This window comes from Solea senegalensis, unplaced genomic scaffold (genome assembly GCF_019176455.1).
Source record: "Solea senegalensis isolate Sse05_10M unplaced genomic scaffold, IFAPA_SoseM_1 scf7180000014855, whole genome shotgun sequence".
NCBI classification, from domain to species: domain Eukaryota; kingdom Metazoa; phylum Chordata; class Actinopteri; order Pleuronectiformes; family Soleidae; genus Solea; species Solea senegalensis.
The window spans coordinates 72638-90255 of record NW_025321152.1 but is presented as its reverse complement, the minus strand read 5'-3'; the positions used below and the strand labels follow the sequence as shown (position 1 = coordinate 90255).

At 40.1% G+C, this 17618-nt stretch overlaps 1 protein-coding gene across 7 annotated transcripts; it reads left to right on the top strand.

Annotated features, from left to right (window-relative positions):
- The first annotated feature begins 85 nt into the window (after nucleotides 1-85).
- Nucleotides 86-16722, top strand: LOC122761656 (phosphatidylinositol-binding clathrin assembly protein-like). Of its 7 annotated transcripts, none has more exons than XM_044016871.1 (24): nucleotides 88-642; nucleotides 3522-3664; nucleotides 3752-3827; nucleotides 4930-5032; nucleotides 5227-5320; nucleotides 5838-5949; nucleotides 7004-7110; nucleotides 7193-7234; nucleotides 8012-8023; nucleotides 9119-9204; nucleotides 10050-10173; nucleotides 10254-10387; nucleotides 10691-10800; nucleotides 10928-11080; nucleotides 11181-11255; nucleotides 12123-12218; nucleotides 12835-12948; nucleotides 13252-13368; nucleotides 13455-13485; nucleotides 13569-13668; nucleotides 13992-14051; nucleotides 14574-14681; nucleotides 14781-14886; nucleotides 15095-16722. In XM_044016871.1, the coding sequence occupies exons 1-23, from the start codon at nucleotides 513-515 to the stop codon at nucleotides 14871-14873; spliced, it is 2220 nt and encodes a 739-aa protein (XP_043872806.1). In that variant the 5' UTR covers nucleotides 88-512; the 3' UTR covers nucleotides 14874-14886; nucleotides 15095-16722. The 7 variants fall into 7 exon arrangements, with proteins under 7 accessions (XP_043872811.1, XP_043872806.1, XP_043872804.1 ...); XM_044016869.1 differs by having other exon boundaries at nucleotides 10230-10387; XM_044016873.1 differs by lacking the exon at nucleotides 8012-8023.
- The last annotated feature ends 896 nt before the right edge of the window (nucleotides 16723-17618 follow it).

The window sequence follows — 17618 nt, the reverse complement described above, 5'->3', positions numbered from 1 at the left end:
AAGCGTAGAAGAAGAAGCAGGAAGAGGAGGAGGAGCGGTAGCGCGGCGCGACGCGGTGGCGACTGTCGGAGCGGCAGCGGCGGTAGCGGTAACGCGGTAGCGGCAGCAGCAGCGGTGGCGGCAGGAGAGGAGACGCAGGATCCGGTGTTTGATCTCGGGATGTGCTCGGCAGTCAGAGTCGGTTCTGACGATGATTCACAGAGTAAAGTGTTCAGTTTTAAACTCGGTGAGCTGTGAATGAGTTTGGAGGGAAACAGGAACGTGTTTTCTCTGATTGTAGTCGCCGCCAGTGTTCGCCTGTGTTCCGCCTGTGCCGCAGCCTGGTCCCGGTTTTCTCTGCTCTGAGGTGAGAAAAGGCAGCAGAGCAGCAGGAGGACGAGGACGTTTTCGTTTCAAACCCTGTTTTTATTCTTTTGTTTTTTTTTTAAATCTGGAGCTCGTATTGTGAGGATACAGCCGCAGGAAGGAGACATTTTATTGTGAAAGTCTTTTGTTGCGCTGACGGAGCGAACATGTCGGGCCAGAGCATCACGGACAGAATCACTGCAGCTCAGCACAGCGTCACCGGCTCCGCGGTGTCTAAAACCGTGTGTAAGGCCACGACCCACGAAGTCATGGGCCCCAAAAAGAAGCATCTGGACTGTGAGTATGACACTGTGAAGCCGGAACACTGTAAATGTGTCGCTGCTGAAGCTACAAGGCCTCAAAGCCTCAAAGCGTCAGTCAGTCAGTCAGTCAGTCAGTGCTGGTTACACACACACACACACACACAGATTACACTGTTTCCAGGCCTTGTTTTTGTCACAGACCTCCTCACAATGAAACTGTCTCTACATCTGAATCAGCATATTCTTTATTTATGATTATAAATTCATGTTTTATTGATTTAAACCTTTAGCTGATGTGATGCTAGCTCGTGTGTAGCTGCCTGTGATTGTTCAGTCGACTCTGCTGTGATTCTGTCACACAGTTACATTATATTATATTATATTATATCATATTATAGTAAAGCACAGGTAGAGATGAGCTCATACATGTCTGAGTGATAGGAGGAAAACTATGATCACACAACTTTATTATCACGGTGTATCAGGGATGTAACAGTATCTGTTATAATACAGTCAACAATAATAATAATGACAATATTTACTGGGCGATGTGTTAAAACTATCTTATGACGATATGCATGGTTTGATATCAATGTATGACAATATAAACACAATATAATATAAATATAATATAACACAAACATTTAAATTTAAAAAAAGTGTGACTTTTAAAATATTTTGTTGATTCCAAGTATTTTTAATATGTGTATATGTATATGTACATGTGTATACATATATGTATGTATATACAGTATATATATATATATATATATATATATATATATATACATATATATATATATATATATACATACATGTATATAAACAATATTAGGAAATGTATGACATTGTGATGAAACTATGACTTACAATAACAACAAACATAGTTGTTTATGAAATCTTACTGCTTTAGGTTTGTTGCTAGCACACATAAACACTAAACATTCATGGAGAGAGAAAAGTGTGTTACTGTCATTCTAAAAATATAGTTTTTGCGCACTAGACTGCTGTTAGCAGTACCAGTGTTAGCGTAGACTGTTGTTAGCAGCATCAGCCTTAGGTTAGACTGCTGTTAGCAGTTCTAGTACTATGGTGGACTGCCGTTAGCAGTGCTAGTATTAGATTGGACTGCCGTTAGCAGTGTTATTATCAGGTTAGACTGTTGTTAGCAGCGATAATATTAGGTTAGACTGCTGTTAGCAGTGCTAGCATGTGGTTAGACCACTGTTAGTATTGTAAGTTATAGTTTAGACTGCTGTTAGCAGTACTAGTATGAGATTGCTGTTAGCAGCACTAGCCTTAGCTTAGACTCCTGTTAGCAGCTCTAGTCATGATTCCTCTGTTGGACCCTGAGTCAACATTTACCATAATGCTCTCAGTGTTTCTCCATCATGGTGGAGCACAGGTGATGGAGTAATGTGATACCTGCTGCTGCTGCTTCCTCCACAGCCTGACGTCATCACACAGCTTAAAAACCCTCAGTCAGAGACACACACTCATTCCTACGCATTGATTTGCACTTAAGAAGAAATGATGGCACTGATATCAGTGGCTTTCATGAAGGTAAAGTTGAGTAACAGTTCAGGGAGATTGTTTGCTGTGACTTTAGGCCTCATATTTATGGTGTTTGTGATTTAATACACTACAGCTATGATGTCATGATAAGCTGTGAGTGTTAAGAACCGGTATTGTCGACTGTTTTAACAAAACTTACATTTGTGCTGCTGCTAACAGAAATATTGCTTGTTATGCTTCAACAAATTGCTACTATTAGCATCACTGTGAAGAGGCTAGCACTCATCATGTTTGAATCTGTAGCTACGGTTAACATTACTTTGAAGAAGCTAACACTCTCTGTGGTTAAATGTTCTGCTACCATTATTATTACTTTGAAGAAGCTAACACTAATTATGGTTAAATGAGTTGCTACTGTTGTCACTTGAAGAGGCTAGCGTTCATTACGGTTTAATGTTTTGCTCCTGTTAGCAGGTATTTGAAGAAGCTAACACTCATCATGGTAAAATATGCACATTAGCAACACTTTAAAGAGGCAAGCAATCATTATGTTTAAACGTGTGGCTCCTGTTACTTTCAAGAAGCTAACACTCGTCAGGTGAGTGTGTGATTAACACTGTCAGAGAAAACAACAAGTGTGTCTGTGTTTAATCAGCTTTATTTCAGAACAGAGACAGTTATTTGTTGTGTTATTACCTGGTCTTTATTGTGAGTTTTATGAGATAATTCAGTTGTGTAAACAGGAAGACACCCTTTTAATAAAAACAATCACAGCTGTGTGTGGAGATCAATTAAGTTTATAGAATTCCAGAAATGTTTTCAAAGGACAAACCTAAAAAAAAAACATGCTTCTAATTCTGTAAACGACTGTAAAACAAACATTCAAATTATTTTACTTTGAAAAAGTGATTTCATTTTCAAACATGTTTCAGGATGCATTAATATCATATATCATTGACATCACAGACAGGAGGTTTCAGTGTCTCAGTGTGTGAGTATTATATTAAAAATATCTCTGATTAATTCACATTTACAGAAAGGAGGGTTTGATTTTTTTATTACAGTCGTAAGTTAATTCCTGTCGTTCAGATGTTGGGACGTAGTTTGAAGACAGATTACAAATTTGTTTTTAATAATTGTTGTTTTTTGTAATTGTGAATATTACACACATATTACAAGACGTTTGAGAACATCATCATTTCCACGTTTATAACATTTTATGAACCAACAACTAATTGATTAATGGAGAAAATATGGACAGGTTTATTTGCTTTAGTTGCTCAGTTTATATTTGTGTCTGATACAAATCCATATGACAGCCTTGAGTATTTACAGTGAGAATAAATATCCTCAGGTCTTTGTCTGACTTGAGTGATGAGAGTTTTTGTTGTGTTTCAGATTTGATCCACTGCACTAACGAGATGAACGTGAACATTCCCCAGTTGGCCGACTCTCTGTTTGAAAGAACCACGAGCACCAGCTGGGTGGTCGTCTTCAAGTCTCTCATCACCACACATCATCTCATGGTCTATGGAAACGAGGTGAGACGCTGTTTCCGCTGATGCCACGTAAATACACTAAAGGTCAGGTGATTAACCACTGGTTTATTCTTTTTCTCCTTCATGCAGCGTTTCGTCCAGTATTTGGCTTCCAGGAACACACTCTTCAACCTCAGTAATTTTTTGGACAAAAGTGGGTTACAAGGTAAAAGTTTGACTGACAGTTCTAAATTAAACATGTATGTATATGCATATATATGTATATGTGTGTGTTAGAGATGTAACGATATGAAAATTTCATATCACAGTTATTGTGACCAAAATTATCACGGTATTGTTAGATGTGTTCAAAAAGTACTGAACACACACACTGAAATCTTTTAACAAAGTTTTATTTTAAAAAATATTATATGATGATTATTATTATTATTATTATTATTAATTATCATCTGACTGACTGACACGTGCGCACACACACACACACACACAGGTCCTCACTCTGTCGGATAATAATTAAGTAGCAGCGGTCGTACACAGCATGAAAATAAAATAAAAAACACAGAAACAAACAAATTTTTCTCTGCTACGGTACATGTCGTCTGCACACACTACTCGCTTTCGCTGATAGCGCCCAATAACATGTATTTTTACAGGAGTAACGTTAGGTAACACTTAACTTAGGTTTCCTTTATTGAGAAAATAGGAACGTTTTACAGACAAACCATGACATTTCCCACTATTCCGAAATCCCGTTTTTGTTGACTTACTTTACACTCGCTGAAGCGTTGTGGGTGGTGCTCACGGAAGTGTTACCCCCCCTTCGCGGAGTTTTTTTTTTTGTCTTCAATTATTTTACCGTCAACATCATTTAAAAATGCAAAATATGCCCAGACTTCTGATCTTGTTTTTTTACTGGGGGGGAAATCTCTGGAGCGCAGGTGTCTTCAGCCGTGTTGTCACAGGACAGTGGAAACTGCGCATGTGCGCCCGCTTCTGAGCGAGTGCCGTTCAGGTGTCGCTGCTTCTTCAGGAAATGAGCAGTATCACTGAGTTTTTCGGTCATCAGTTGCGGTAATCAATCACGGTTTTAACGATAATTAAAATTTGAAACGGTACTACTAACCGTCGGGAATTTTACTGCGGTTTATCGTCATACCGGTAATCTCTAGTGTTACATCTCTAGTGTGTGTACATATATATATATATATATATATATATATATATATATATATATATATATATATATATATATATATACGTATATATGTATATATACGTACATAAAATATGGTGCTTTTGTTTCCCAGGCTACGACATGTCGACGTTTATCAGGAGGTACAGTCGATATCTGAATGAAAAAGCTGTTTCTTACAGACAAGTCGCCTTTGACTTCACTAAAGTCAAACGTGGGTAAGGACTCACTTTTCTTTTTCAGTCACACTCGAAACATTAATCATGTTTATGTTTTTAATATAAACATAAACATGATCTCCAGCATGATTTTCATAAATGAATGATTGTAATAATCACAAACACAGTGAATGATCAGTTTATCGTGTGTCTCCTCCTCCTTGTCCTCCGTCTGTCTTCATGTGTCCTCACAGAGTGGACGGTGTAATGAGGACCATGAGCACAGAGAAGCTGCTCAAGACTATTCCAATTATTCAGAACCAGATGGACGCTCTGCTTGACTTCAATGTGAGTTAAAGGTGAAGCTGCTGTGTCTCTGCAGCTTCAGTGTGAACAACGTACTGAAGTTTTATTCTGTCACTGAGGAAGCAGCTGATCGTCACACGTGACCTTCTGTACAGCAAAATCTGTCAATAAACATTTCAAACTATTAAAAATTAAATTAAATAATCATTTAGAATTAAACATCAAACAATTCATTGTGTGAAATGTATCACAATTAAAATGTAAAAGGAAAATTCTGCTCATTTGTTTGATGACCCAAAATAAATCTCCTGTGACCCATCTGTGGGCCCCCGAGCCAGACTTTGGAAACCACAGCACATTTATAGTTTCAGTTAACTAATGATGGAAACGTGAGTTAATATTAACCACAAGTCAGTTAAAGATGACCTGTTAAATACATACACAGATAAAAATGTCATGAATTCATTTATTGATACGGTTTGAGCTCATTGACATGTTTCTTCTCAGCGTGGATCATCACAGTGGAGATGAAATGCTTTTCTTTATTGTTTGTCCTCAGGTTAATGCTAACGAGTTAACTAATGGCGTCATCAACGCAGCCTTCATGCTTCTCTTCAAGGACTCCATCAGACTCTTTGCTGCTTATAATGAAGGAATCATCAACCTGCTGGGTGAGAACTTCACTCACCTTCACTCACCTTCAGACACCTTCAGACACCTTCACTGACCTTCAGTCTCCTTCACTCACCTTCAGACACCTTCACTCACCTTCAGACACCTTCACTGACTTTCATTGACCGCTCACCTTCAGACACCTTCACTGACCTTCATTGCTCACCTTCGACACCACTGACCTTCACACACCTTCAGACACCTTTACCTTCAGCACCTTTGACTTCACTTCACCTTCACCTTCACACCTTCACTCAGACACCTTCACTGACCTTCACACACACCTTCAGGACACCTTCACTGACCTTCCCTACACACACCTTCAGACACCTTCGCTCCTTCATTGACCTTCACTCAGCTTCGAACACCTTCCTCACCTTCAGACACCTTCACTGACCTTCGTGACCCGCTCACCTTCAGACACCTTCACTGATCTTCATTGACCTTCGCTCACCTTCAGACACCTTCACTGACCTTCACACACACCTTCAGACATCTTCAGGCCCCCAAGCAGAACCTTCACTCACCTTCATTGACCTTCTCAGCTTCAGAACACCTTCACTGACCTTCACACACACCTTCACTGACCTTCAGACACCTTCACGACCTTCAGGCACCTTCACTGACCTTCACACACACACCTTCATTGACCTTGCTCACCTTCAGAACAGCTTCACTTCACACACACTTTACTGACCTTCACACACACCTTCTTCACACACACAGCCCCAGACACTTTCAGGCACCTTCAGGCACCTTACTCACCTTCATTGACCTTCACTCAGCTTCAGACACCTTCACTGACCTTCACACACTTGCCTGACCTTCAGACACCTTTACTGACCTTCACACACACCTTCATTGACCTTCGCTCACCTTCAGACACCTTCACTGACCTTCACACGCCTTCAGACACTGATCTTCACTCACCTTCACTCACCTTCACTCACCTTCACTCACCTTCACTCACCTTCAGACATAACTTTCTCTTCTTATCACAGTGTCTCTGATTGTACACAGTTAACTTACATCTGTGTATCTTCCATTAAACAGAGAAATACTTTGACATGAAGAAAACTCAGTGTAAAGAAGGTTTGGACATTTATAAGAAGTTTCTCACCAGGATGACGCGGATATCAGAGTTCCTCAAAGTAGCAGAGGTACTTTTCTATGTATTCTTCAGCCACAGATGAACGAGTTTCTCAATGAAACGTGTGATAACATGTGTTTTCTTTTTAACAGCAGGTGGGAATCGATCGAGGCGACATCCCAGATCTTTCCCAGGTGAGCAGAGAAAACACAGGATCTTCTTCTTCTCTTTCTTTAAATTCTTCATTTGTTCAGTAAAGTTCAGAAATGTTTTCACAAGAAACAACAGCATGATTTTCTTCTTTAAGGTGCACGTTTGTTTTCTCCTGTTTCTTCTTCTGCTTCTTCTTTGTCTTTCTGGTGCTGAGCAGTAAGAGCAAACGTTTATTACATCGCAGGATTTTATGAACATGTTCTCTGCTAAGGTTCAGCTCAGTTATTCAGCAGATACTCGATTATGGAAAAAATAATAATCAGGATTATTTAAAATGACTCATTAAATTGAGCTTGAAATATTGTTTATGTCTTTACTCGTGCTACAACATTAAAAGAATAAAAGTAAAAAGTTTTGTTTTGATGAAACAACTTCTGCAGTAAATCATTTTTAAATGTGTATTTAATTTAGTTGACATTTATTAAAACAAAGTGGAGCAACATATTTTACTGTAAACCAAGAAAAATCTTCACCAAAGTGAAGATTCGTTGTCACATTTTTTATCTTCCACCTGTGGGGGGCGCTTACGTGACGTACCTTAGTTTGTCTCACTTCTTCATAGAAGACAACATTTTAATCCAGATTATTCTGGGATGATTTGACATGTGGGTGTTTGTTTAAGTCTCTGCTGCTCAGCACTGCTTCTCTCTACAGTAAATAAAGGTGTAAACAAATCACACTCACTCAGTTTCCTGTTTTCTGTCAGTGACTGTCACCACCTTTATATCCTGTATTTTCCTTTTATCTGTCCTCTTCAGTTCACAGTTTGTGTAAGTACTATCATTTACCTCTTCTTCTTCCTCTTCTTCCTCGGTGTGTGTGTGTGTGTGTGTGTGTGTGTGTGTGTTTTTGCATGTTGTTGTTGTTTTTGTTGTTGTTGTTGAAAAATCTCTCGTTGTGATAAAATTCTCTTAATATTGTCTGGTGTGAACATCCTGATCCTGATCACACAATGTTATATTTCTATATTATATGTCATTTCTTTTGTTTACTACAGTATATATATTTATATTATTAACGTTCAGTGTTTCAAAGTTAAAAGTAAACTGAGATCTGGGAAGATAAATTAATTTTTTACGTAATTTTTATTATTTTTATAGGAAGAAAATTTATTATTCAGAAAAACAGGAGAAATGTTTTTTTTTTAGCAAAATTTTTTTTTTAATTTAGAAAATAGCCATAATTCTATTATCTGGAGAGAAAAAAGCAATTCAGGAAAGATGATCTGCTAAAGATGAAAAGTTATTAGTTTACAGGTAAATTGACTCTGAGACGCGTAGACATAAATGTGACGTGTCAGTGTGAACGGGTAACGCTGGGATCAGATCTCAGGACAGATGTGACCTCAGTGTAAAATGGCTGCCGTGTCGTGTTTCGACGTCGTGGTGATGAACGTCATCGTGCTCTGACGTTAACTCTCGACAGCTGCTTCTCATGGATCAGAGGCGGGAAAAAAAGTCACTCTATCATCACACACTTCATCGTTCAGCTGAAACTAAACTGTGACGTCATCAGACCGCCGGCCTCTGATTGGTCAGAGAGTGTCGGCTGTGATTCACTTTCACCCAAAACGACTGCTTTACACAAACTCGTGACGAGTTTGTGTTTGTGTCGCGGAGAAAACCACCGTGAGGTGATGACTCCGCCCACACAGAGGAGGAGGAGCTATGAAGTAATGGAAACAACGTGATGAAGCTTAACTGAGTCGAGTCAGAAGTGTGTGATGATGAAGAGACTTAAGTTTCCCACGTCTGTCCATCACAGTGTGTGTGTGTCTGTCTGTCTGTCTGTGTGTGTGTGTGTGTGTGTGTGTGTGTGTGTGTGTGTGTGTGTGTCCTCTCTTGACTGTGTCTTTGTCTCCTCAGGCTCCCAGCAGCCTCCTGGAAGCTCTGGAGCAGCACTTGGCCTCTTTAGAGGGCAAGAAGGTCAAAGACTCCACTGCAGCCAGCAGGTACGTTCTTCATCATCATCATTATCATCATCATCAGAGACTTACTCATTCTTTATTTAGCATTAATTCCATGAAACATTGTTCTCATTAGAGGGAACACAGATACACAAATACCCACGTGTGTGTGTGTGTGTGTGTATGTGTGTAATCATGTGATATTAACAATTACAACAGTAATAATACATAAACATAATAGACAGATATTGGGCTGCAACTATTTCTTTGGTCCTGAAATGTTGTAAAATATTAATCAGTGTTTGTCAAACGTCCACAAAATGTTTTTAATGATTTCTTTGTTTTTATGGAGCAAAAAAACCAGAAAATATTCACGTTAAAGAAGCTGAAAAATCAAACAAACTGTTTATTTGTTTGTTTGTCTGTTTATTTATTTGTTTGGTTTTTGTTTGTTTTATTTATTTATTTATTTATTTATTTATTTATTTGTTTATTTATTTGTCTGTTTGTCTATTTATTTATTTATTTGTCTATTTATTTGTTTTTTGTCTGTTTATTTATTCATTCATGCATTCATTGATTTATTTGTTTGTTTGTCTCTGTTTATTTATTTATTTGTTTGTTTATTTATTCATTCATTGATTTGTTTGTTTGTTTATTATTTATTTGTTTGTTTGTCTGTTTATTTATTCATTTATTTATTTGTTTGTCTATTTATTTATTTATGTGTTTGTTTGTCTATTTATTTATGTGTTTGTTTGTCTGTTTATTTATTTATTCATTCATGCATTCATTGATTTATTTATTTGTTTATTTATTTATTCATTCATTCATTCGTTCGTTCTTTCGTTCGTTTGTTTGTTTACTTGTTTGTTTGTTTGTCTGTGCAGAGCCAGCACTCTGTCAAACGCTGTGTCCTCTCTGGCCACCACCGGCATGTCCTTCACTAAAGTGGACGAGCGTGAGAAACAAGCGGCTCTGGAAGAAGAACAAGCTCGACTCAAAGCTCTAAAGGTTTTTATCAAACACAACAACAACAGCAGCAGATTAATAAACTCCTGTTTGATTAGTTTGATTCTCGCTCTGTGACTCAGGAACAAAGACTTAAAGAACTTTCTAAAAGACCTTCGTTTGCCACCACTGACACGTCCCCAGTCTCCACCACCGGGGGCGCTATCAGCACTGCACCAGCCATCGACCTCTTCTCAACAGCCAGCTGCTCCAACGGGTACCACTCTTATTTTGAAGGGTTAACATTTGCTTTGATTCATTTATAACATGAATTGAAACAGAGAAAACTCAACAACGGGGTCAAAGGTCAAGATGGGCACACACTGTAAAATATAAACAAAATGACTGTTAAAGAGTGAACAAATGTACCTTTGTTCTACTTAAAAAACTTTTTTTTAAAGTATCTTTTAGGGTAAGAAAAAAAAAGTCCACAAAATGAATGTAAACTTAGAAAATGTCGAAAAACCATGAAATAAATCATCATTTTTTTATGTGTGTGTGTGTGTGTGTGTGTGTGCAGTGCAGTGAAGATGGAGAGCGACCTGTTTGACCTCCAGTCATCGTTCCAGCCGGCTCTTCAGTCCGGTTCTTCAGGTTCTTCAGGTCTTCCAGTGGCTACAGCCTGGTCAGGTGAGAGGATCTTCTCTTCTGCGGCGTGCTCTCCTTCTCTTCTCGTTGTCTGACGCTGACGTCCACCTTCTTCTTCTTTCCTCTCCTGTCTCCTTCCTCCCTCTCCTGTCTCCTCCGTGACGTCCAGATCCTTTCACCTCTGCTGAAGCTGGAGACGACTCCATGCCAAACCTCAACCCTTTCCTGTCAAAGCTGGTGGTGGACGCCACTCACTTACCTGTGGTGTCTTCAGACGGCGTTAGCTTTTCCTCTCGGACGTCTGCTCATGAAATGTTTGGCGGTAACGAGTCGTTTAGTTTCAAACAATCATCCCCTCACAGTGGAGTCTTCACCTCCTCAGTTCACTGGTTGTTGTTTAATCTGAAACCTGCTTCTTCTAGATCGTTATAATCCCTTTACTGACACAAACTCGCCTGTTTACAAACGCACAGTGCGGATAGAACACTCCGTCTCAGGTACGATCACAACATTCACACTCGGCAGTTTGAGAAGAAGAGTTTGACATTTTGGGAAAAAACTTTGTGATTCAGTTACTCAGTAGATACATTTACTGTTCAACTAAAATATAATAGCAGTAGTTTGTTCTATTTAAACCTCCAACCACTAGGTGGCAGCAGGGTTTTCTCCTCTCCTTCCACTGATCTCTCTCGACAAAGAAAAGTATAAAATATTAAGTACATTTGCACATATTTTGATATTTTTATTGTGAGGATACATATTTATATAAACATGTATGTATATAGCACTCGTCACATTTGCAGCATCTTTGGCTACAAATGAGAGATTAACAGATTAATCTGAGTGGACAAATAGCAGATTATTATTGAATGAATCAGGCAGATCATTACAATGTCATTTATATTGTTTTCTTCTTAGAAACTTTAAGGTTTAGATTTATTTTAAGCCAAAATTTGGCTTTGTACTTGTTTCTTGTTTTCTTTATGTTTTATATTATAATAAAGATATAAATCCACGTGAGTGTAGAGATAAGATGTCGATTGGAGAGATGAACCAGATTTGTTCTTGTTAAACTGTTTTATATTATTGGATGGATGGGAACTATATTATCATCATATATCAGCTGCTGATATTAGAAACACATCTGTGGTGTTTCTCTTTGTAAAATATAAATATCTGGTTTTGTTTTAACAGAAATGTCAAAGTTTTCTCTAAATGTCAAACTGTTCCTTTGAACTCCTCCTTCTTTAGTCAACTAACGTCTCTAACTTTAACACTTTAATACTTTCCTGCCTGTCTCTCTTCAAACACCTGTCTCTGTCCCTGTGTGTCTCCTGTCTCTCTGTCTCTGTCTCCTGTGTCAGACTCCTTCTGTGGTCCAGCAGCGTCCTCAGCTCAGCAGCTGTCTCAGCAGAGTCCTTTTCCCTCTGAGTGTGCGAGTGTCGCAGGTCTCTTCAGAGGTACTGAACACCTGTCAGTCAACAGTCCACAGACAGATTATGGACAGATTATAATTTGATCTTTGTCTGGACTGTTGTAGAAAGTAATGGCCGCCCTCAGTAACATATAAAAGACTGATTTAAGTGTTTCTGTTTTAAACTGATGATGATGATGATGATGAGAGTTTGTTTTACGTTTGTTCCTTTAAAGACTGAGTGAGACAGGGGGCGCTGTGCAGGCAGAGTGAGACAGGGGGCGCTGTGCAGACAGAGTGAGACAGGGGGCGCTGTGCAGGCAGGGACAGGGGGTGCTGTGCAGGCAGAGTGGGGCTGTGCGGGCGACCTGTGCAGGCAGAGTGAGACAGTGCAGGCAGAGTGAGCAGCAGGCAGAGTGAGACAGGAGACGCCTGTGCAGGCAGAGTGAGGGAGACAGGGGGAGCGCTGTGCAGGCAGTGCAGCACAGAGTGAGAGACAGCAGAGTGAGACGCTGTGCAGGCAGCGTGAGACAGGGGGCGCTGTGCAGACAGTCGTCTCTGCTGTGTCACAGGACAAAGTTTAAACACTTCTCAGTTATTAACAGATGTTGTTTGTAGTAACACGGCCGTAACTGTGTGTCCTCGTCTCTTCTCTGCTGAAGGTTACCCAGCAGCACAGGCTCCGCCCCCTCAGCAGTCACCTGGTCTGCAGGTGGACTTTGAGTCTGTGTTTGGAGCCAAAGCTTCAGGAGGCAACAGCTGCGTCAGCACAGACGGTGATTCTTCTTCTTCTTCTTCTTCTTCTTATTATTATTATTATATATAAATACATCTACATGTAGAGTAAATAAAGTGATTTAGTTTGAGTCTAAATCTGAATCTGGTCTGGTGTGGTCTAAGGATCCAGTTCTTCAAAACGTTTTTATGTTGACTCGTCTAAAACGTCTAAATTCTGCTGTTAAATAGTTTAGAATGTTGTAATAAAGACAGTATTTAAGAATATTTATGTAATATTGTATAATATAAGTGGTTATCTTCACATGACCAAGAAAACACATATATTTATATATGCTGTACAGATATAAGTGGAGGAATCCTCAAACCGACTGTGGCTGGTTCCAGTCTGTCGTCCATTCAGCAGCCAGAGAAGCTGGTGTCAGACGACCTGGACTCTTCTCTGGCTAATCTCGTGGGCAGTGAGTTTGTTTACTGAACTTTTCATTTCAACCATTTCATCTCAACAAACACAAACTAAAACACTTTCTTTTGTTCACTTGTTCAGACCTCGGCATCGGAAATGGAACGATGAAAAAGTGAGTGTTGACTCTTCATCGCCGTGAGTCCGTGTGTTTTCAGAGCTAACGTGCTAACGTGCTAATGTGTTGCGCTCGCTCAGTGACATCCACTGGAGTCAGCCGGGGGAGAAGAGGATGACCGGCGGCACCAACTGGCAGCCGAAGGCAGCGCCCACCACGACCTGGAACCCCGTCTCCATGGTAACGCACGCACACACACACACACACACACACACACTGTTCTTCACAAACTTACGGTGACAATAAAAACACGAGACGCCAACGTTCAGATCATGTGACTCAAGAATGACGTGAACATTTTTAATCAGTTCTGTGTGAAAACATCATGAATGTTAATAATCGTGATTGTCTGTAACTACTGAGCTTTAACTCGTTACAACTTTATTAAAATGACAAACACAATGATCCATCATTTATTACATATATATATGTATATATATATATATATATATACGCATATATAAAAATACACCATTTAAGTACATGTTGTTGTTTGTCCTCAGCAACCGTCAGTCATGACTTTCCCTGCGACCACGCCCACAGGCATGATGGGATACGGCATGGTCAGTATTCAAACTAAAACACACAACATAAAGAAAACAATGTGAGAACATGAATGATGATGCGATGACGACATGAACCGCTGAGCAGCTGCTGTCAGAAAAACAAGTTTCACATTTTTGGTTTTAATTCATGTTCAATATCAACACACACAAATTCAAATTCAAAATACTTTTGTGATTTTCCTCGCTTTGAATAAAATAGTTTTATTTTGATATTTTTACATTTTTATTTTGAAATTTGGTGAACCCTCTGTCATCACAAATCACTGAAAAGTAGCTTTTTTTCCCCTCCTGACCCCGCCCCCTCCTGACCTGAGCAGATGCTCAGTGACCCAGAGGTCACATGACTCCTGTGCTTCAGTTTATCTTGATCACGTGACTCAGTTAAAAGAAGAATGTGATGTTTTCATGTGGATTTAAATGAATTATATTGTTTACATGTGGGGAAGTTATTTCAGGCTGTTTTTGTCGTTCATCCATTCATTCAGAGTGTTTTTCATCTGTGAACGTGTGACTGTTCAGCCTCCACAGATGAGCTCCATGTCCATGATGAATCCTCCCTCCATGATGTTCTCACAGCCTGCTGCCGTCAGACCTCCAAACCCCTTTGGCTCCGTGTCCAGTGCTCAGGTGAGTGAGTGAGTGAGTGAGTGAGTGAGTGCGTGAGTGAGTGCGTGAGTGCGTGCGTGCTGTTCCGTGTTTGTCACAGATGAATCTCTTCCCTTTCAGCCGTCGGCAGCTTCGAGTCCGTCCAGCCAGAGTCCGCTCCGTGCTCCGGGTCACGACCCCTTCGCTCATCTGTCTCTGAAGGATTTCTTATAGATGGTCTGTGCAGGTACGGCAGGTTTAAATCTTTATTACAAACAATGAATCCGTATTTGATTAAAACGTTACTGACCTCCACTCTGAAGAAAATGTCTTTGTTTCTGCACAAATATCAGTTTAAACGATGTAAAAATGACTGAACAATCACAATTAGATATTGACTGAGGGGGAGGAGCTTAGCTCAGGGTCAGCTGATGTCTGTGTTTCTGTCTCTGCAGATTTTGTCCACATGAAGCGTCTGACTGAAGACAATGTAACAGTTTGACAGCAAAGCTTTGTCCTCGTCCACCAAACACACACACACGCGCGCAGAGGTGCAGCGTCTGTCAGTAACCATGGTAACCGTGTCAGAGTGGGGGTTTGGCGACGGTTCGCTCTCATTTTTCACTCAGTAACTCGTCGTGGATCAGTTTTTCATCTGTGACGTTTGTTCTGGAGCTGAAGAGACTTTGATGTTTTTGTGTTTGGATGAAGATGATGATGATGATGATGAAGATCAGAGGAGGAAGAGGATGGCGCTGCGTCACGATGCTAATGACGTTTACACCCGTTTAGTTCTGGTCTTTTTTACCGTGTTTACAGTAAACATTCCTCGTGTGTTGTTTGTATTTATTTATGGTTATTGGTTTAAGATCGAGGGAAAATATGAATAATATTAATAATAATAATAATGTAAAGTCTGCAGTCATCACCTGTGGGAAGTGCTAAAACAAGGACTATCAGTGAGAGTTAGCGAGAAACATAGAGATTATATAAAGCCACAGATAGAGCACTAATTATTCACTTTGTCTTTGTTTGTTTACTAGATGAAAAGTTTGACTTCAGACGTTCAGGGTTTGTTTATTAGAGTCTGACTCGACGATTCGAATGATTCTAATGATTCTGATGACTCTAATGATTCCGATGACTCTAATGATTCTGATGAATCTAATGATTCTGATGACTCTAATGATTCTAATGATTCTGATGAATCTAATGAGTGATGACTCTAATGATTCTGACGAATCTAATGATTCTGACGTTTCTGATGGCTCTAATGATTCTGTGCCTCACGTTCAGTTTCTTCATCTGAAGCTTGTTTTGCTTTAAGCTCGGCTGCTGACATCGTTGACGTGTCTCTGTCGTGTCCCTGACGTGTCATTGATGTGACACTGTCATGTCTGACATGTCGCTGTCACGTCCCTGACGTGTCTCTGTCGTGTCCCTGACGTGTCATTGATGTGACGCTGTCATGTCCCTGACGTGTCGCTGTCACGTCTCTGACATGTCATTGACATCTCGCTGTCGCGTCCCTGACGTGTCGCTGTCACGTCTCTGACATGTCGCTGTCGCGTCCCTGGCGTGTCGCTGTCACGTCTCTGACATGTCGCTGTCGCGTCCCTGACGTGCCGCTGTCGTGGACTCTGTGACACTGCTGCTGCCGCCGCCGCCTTCACTCTGAATGTCACACACTTGTTGTTCATGTTGCACACATCTTTCCACACTACTGGTCCTCAGCTGAGGGGGGCGGGGCTACGAGGGCGGTGGCTACGCTAACGTAGAAGAAGATTTGATGTAAAATATTATGTATAAAAGATGCAGAGGTTTGAGGAGGAGGAGCGCTGTTGATCGGCGCTCTGTGTAAATACAAAAACTGACTGTTCTTTGAGAGCATAAAGTGAAAGATGTATGAAATATGAAAACAATTCAATCAAATTTGACTCTACCTAAGTTTGATTCAGGATATTCTTCTCTGCGTTTGTCTCCGCAGATGATTTTTTTCTTTATGTAATTAGAACGTGTAGCAGACGACGACTGAAGTCTTTTCTTTCTTTTACAAATAAAAAAGCAGCTTCCACAAAAAAAACAACACTCTTTTTCTTTTTGTTTTTAACCTGAGATTTAATCTTAACCCTGAGTCTGGTCCTAATCTTTAATGACTGGTTGATATTTTTACTTCATAATTTATATAAGCAGGTGAAGGTCTTCACAGTGGATCAGAATGTAAGTGTTGAAAACTCTGACCTGGTCCCAAATGTAAATAATTTAAACTAAAACAGCTGTCTGGTTTTCACTTTGTACAAAACAGTAATAACATGAATGTATGAACATCATTTGCATACAGAAGTTTAGCATAACGAGACGCAGAGAGTGAACATCACCGGTCCGACAACAGAACCTTGTGGAACACCACAGAACACAAACTGTGCTACACATAGATGTGCTGTGTGAATGTGTGAGTGAATGGGTGAAACTGTAGTGTAAAGCAGCACTGAGCTGACCAGGCCTTGGGGAAAACCTGATCCCAGCATGAATGTGGAGACTCTGAAGAAACACCAGCAACAAACTCAACAAACCTTTTTAAAAGTTTATTAAAAACAATTTTTCCCAGGATCCACCAGACACTCACGCACACATGGAAGAAGCAGTCACAACCCTGGGGTCGTAACTCCTCCCCCTTAAAAAGAGAACATTTCTGCCCTAAAGAAATGTTTGAAACAACCAAAGTTGCATATTTTCTTCTGTTCTTCCTCCAAACAAACAAACAAGCAGAATCCACACCATAAACACATGAGTGGATGCCACGCCCACAAGGTGACAAGATGGCTCATGAAGACAAACTCAGCACTGTTTGTGCTTCAACACAAAACAGTAACAAGTGTCCCTCACTGAGTGTCCCTCACTGCGTGTCCCTCACTGAGTGTCCCACACTGAATGTCCCACACTGAGTGTCCCTCACTGAGTGTCCTTCACAGAGAGTCC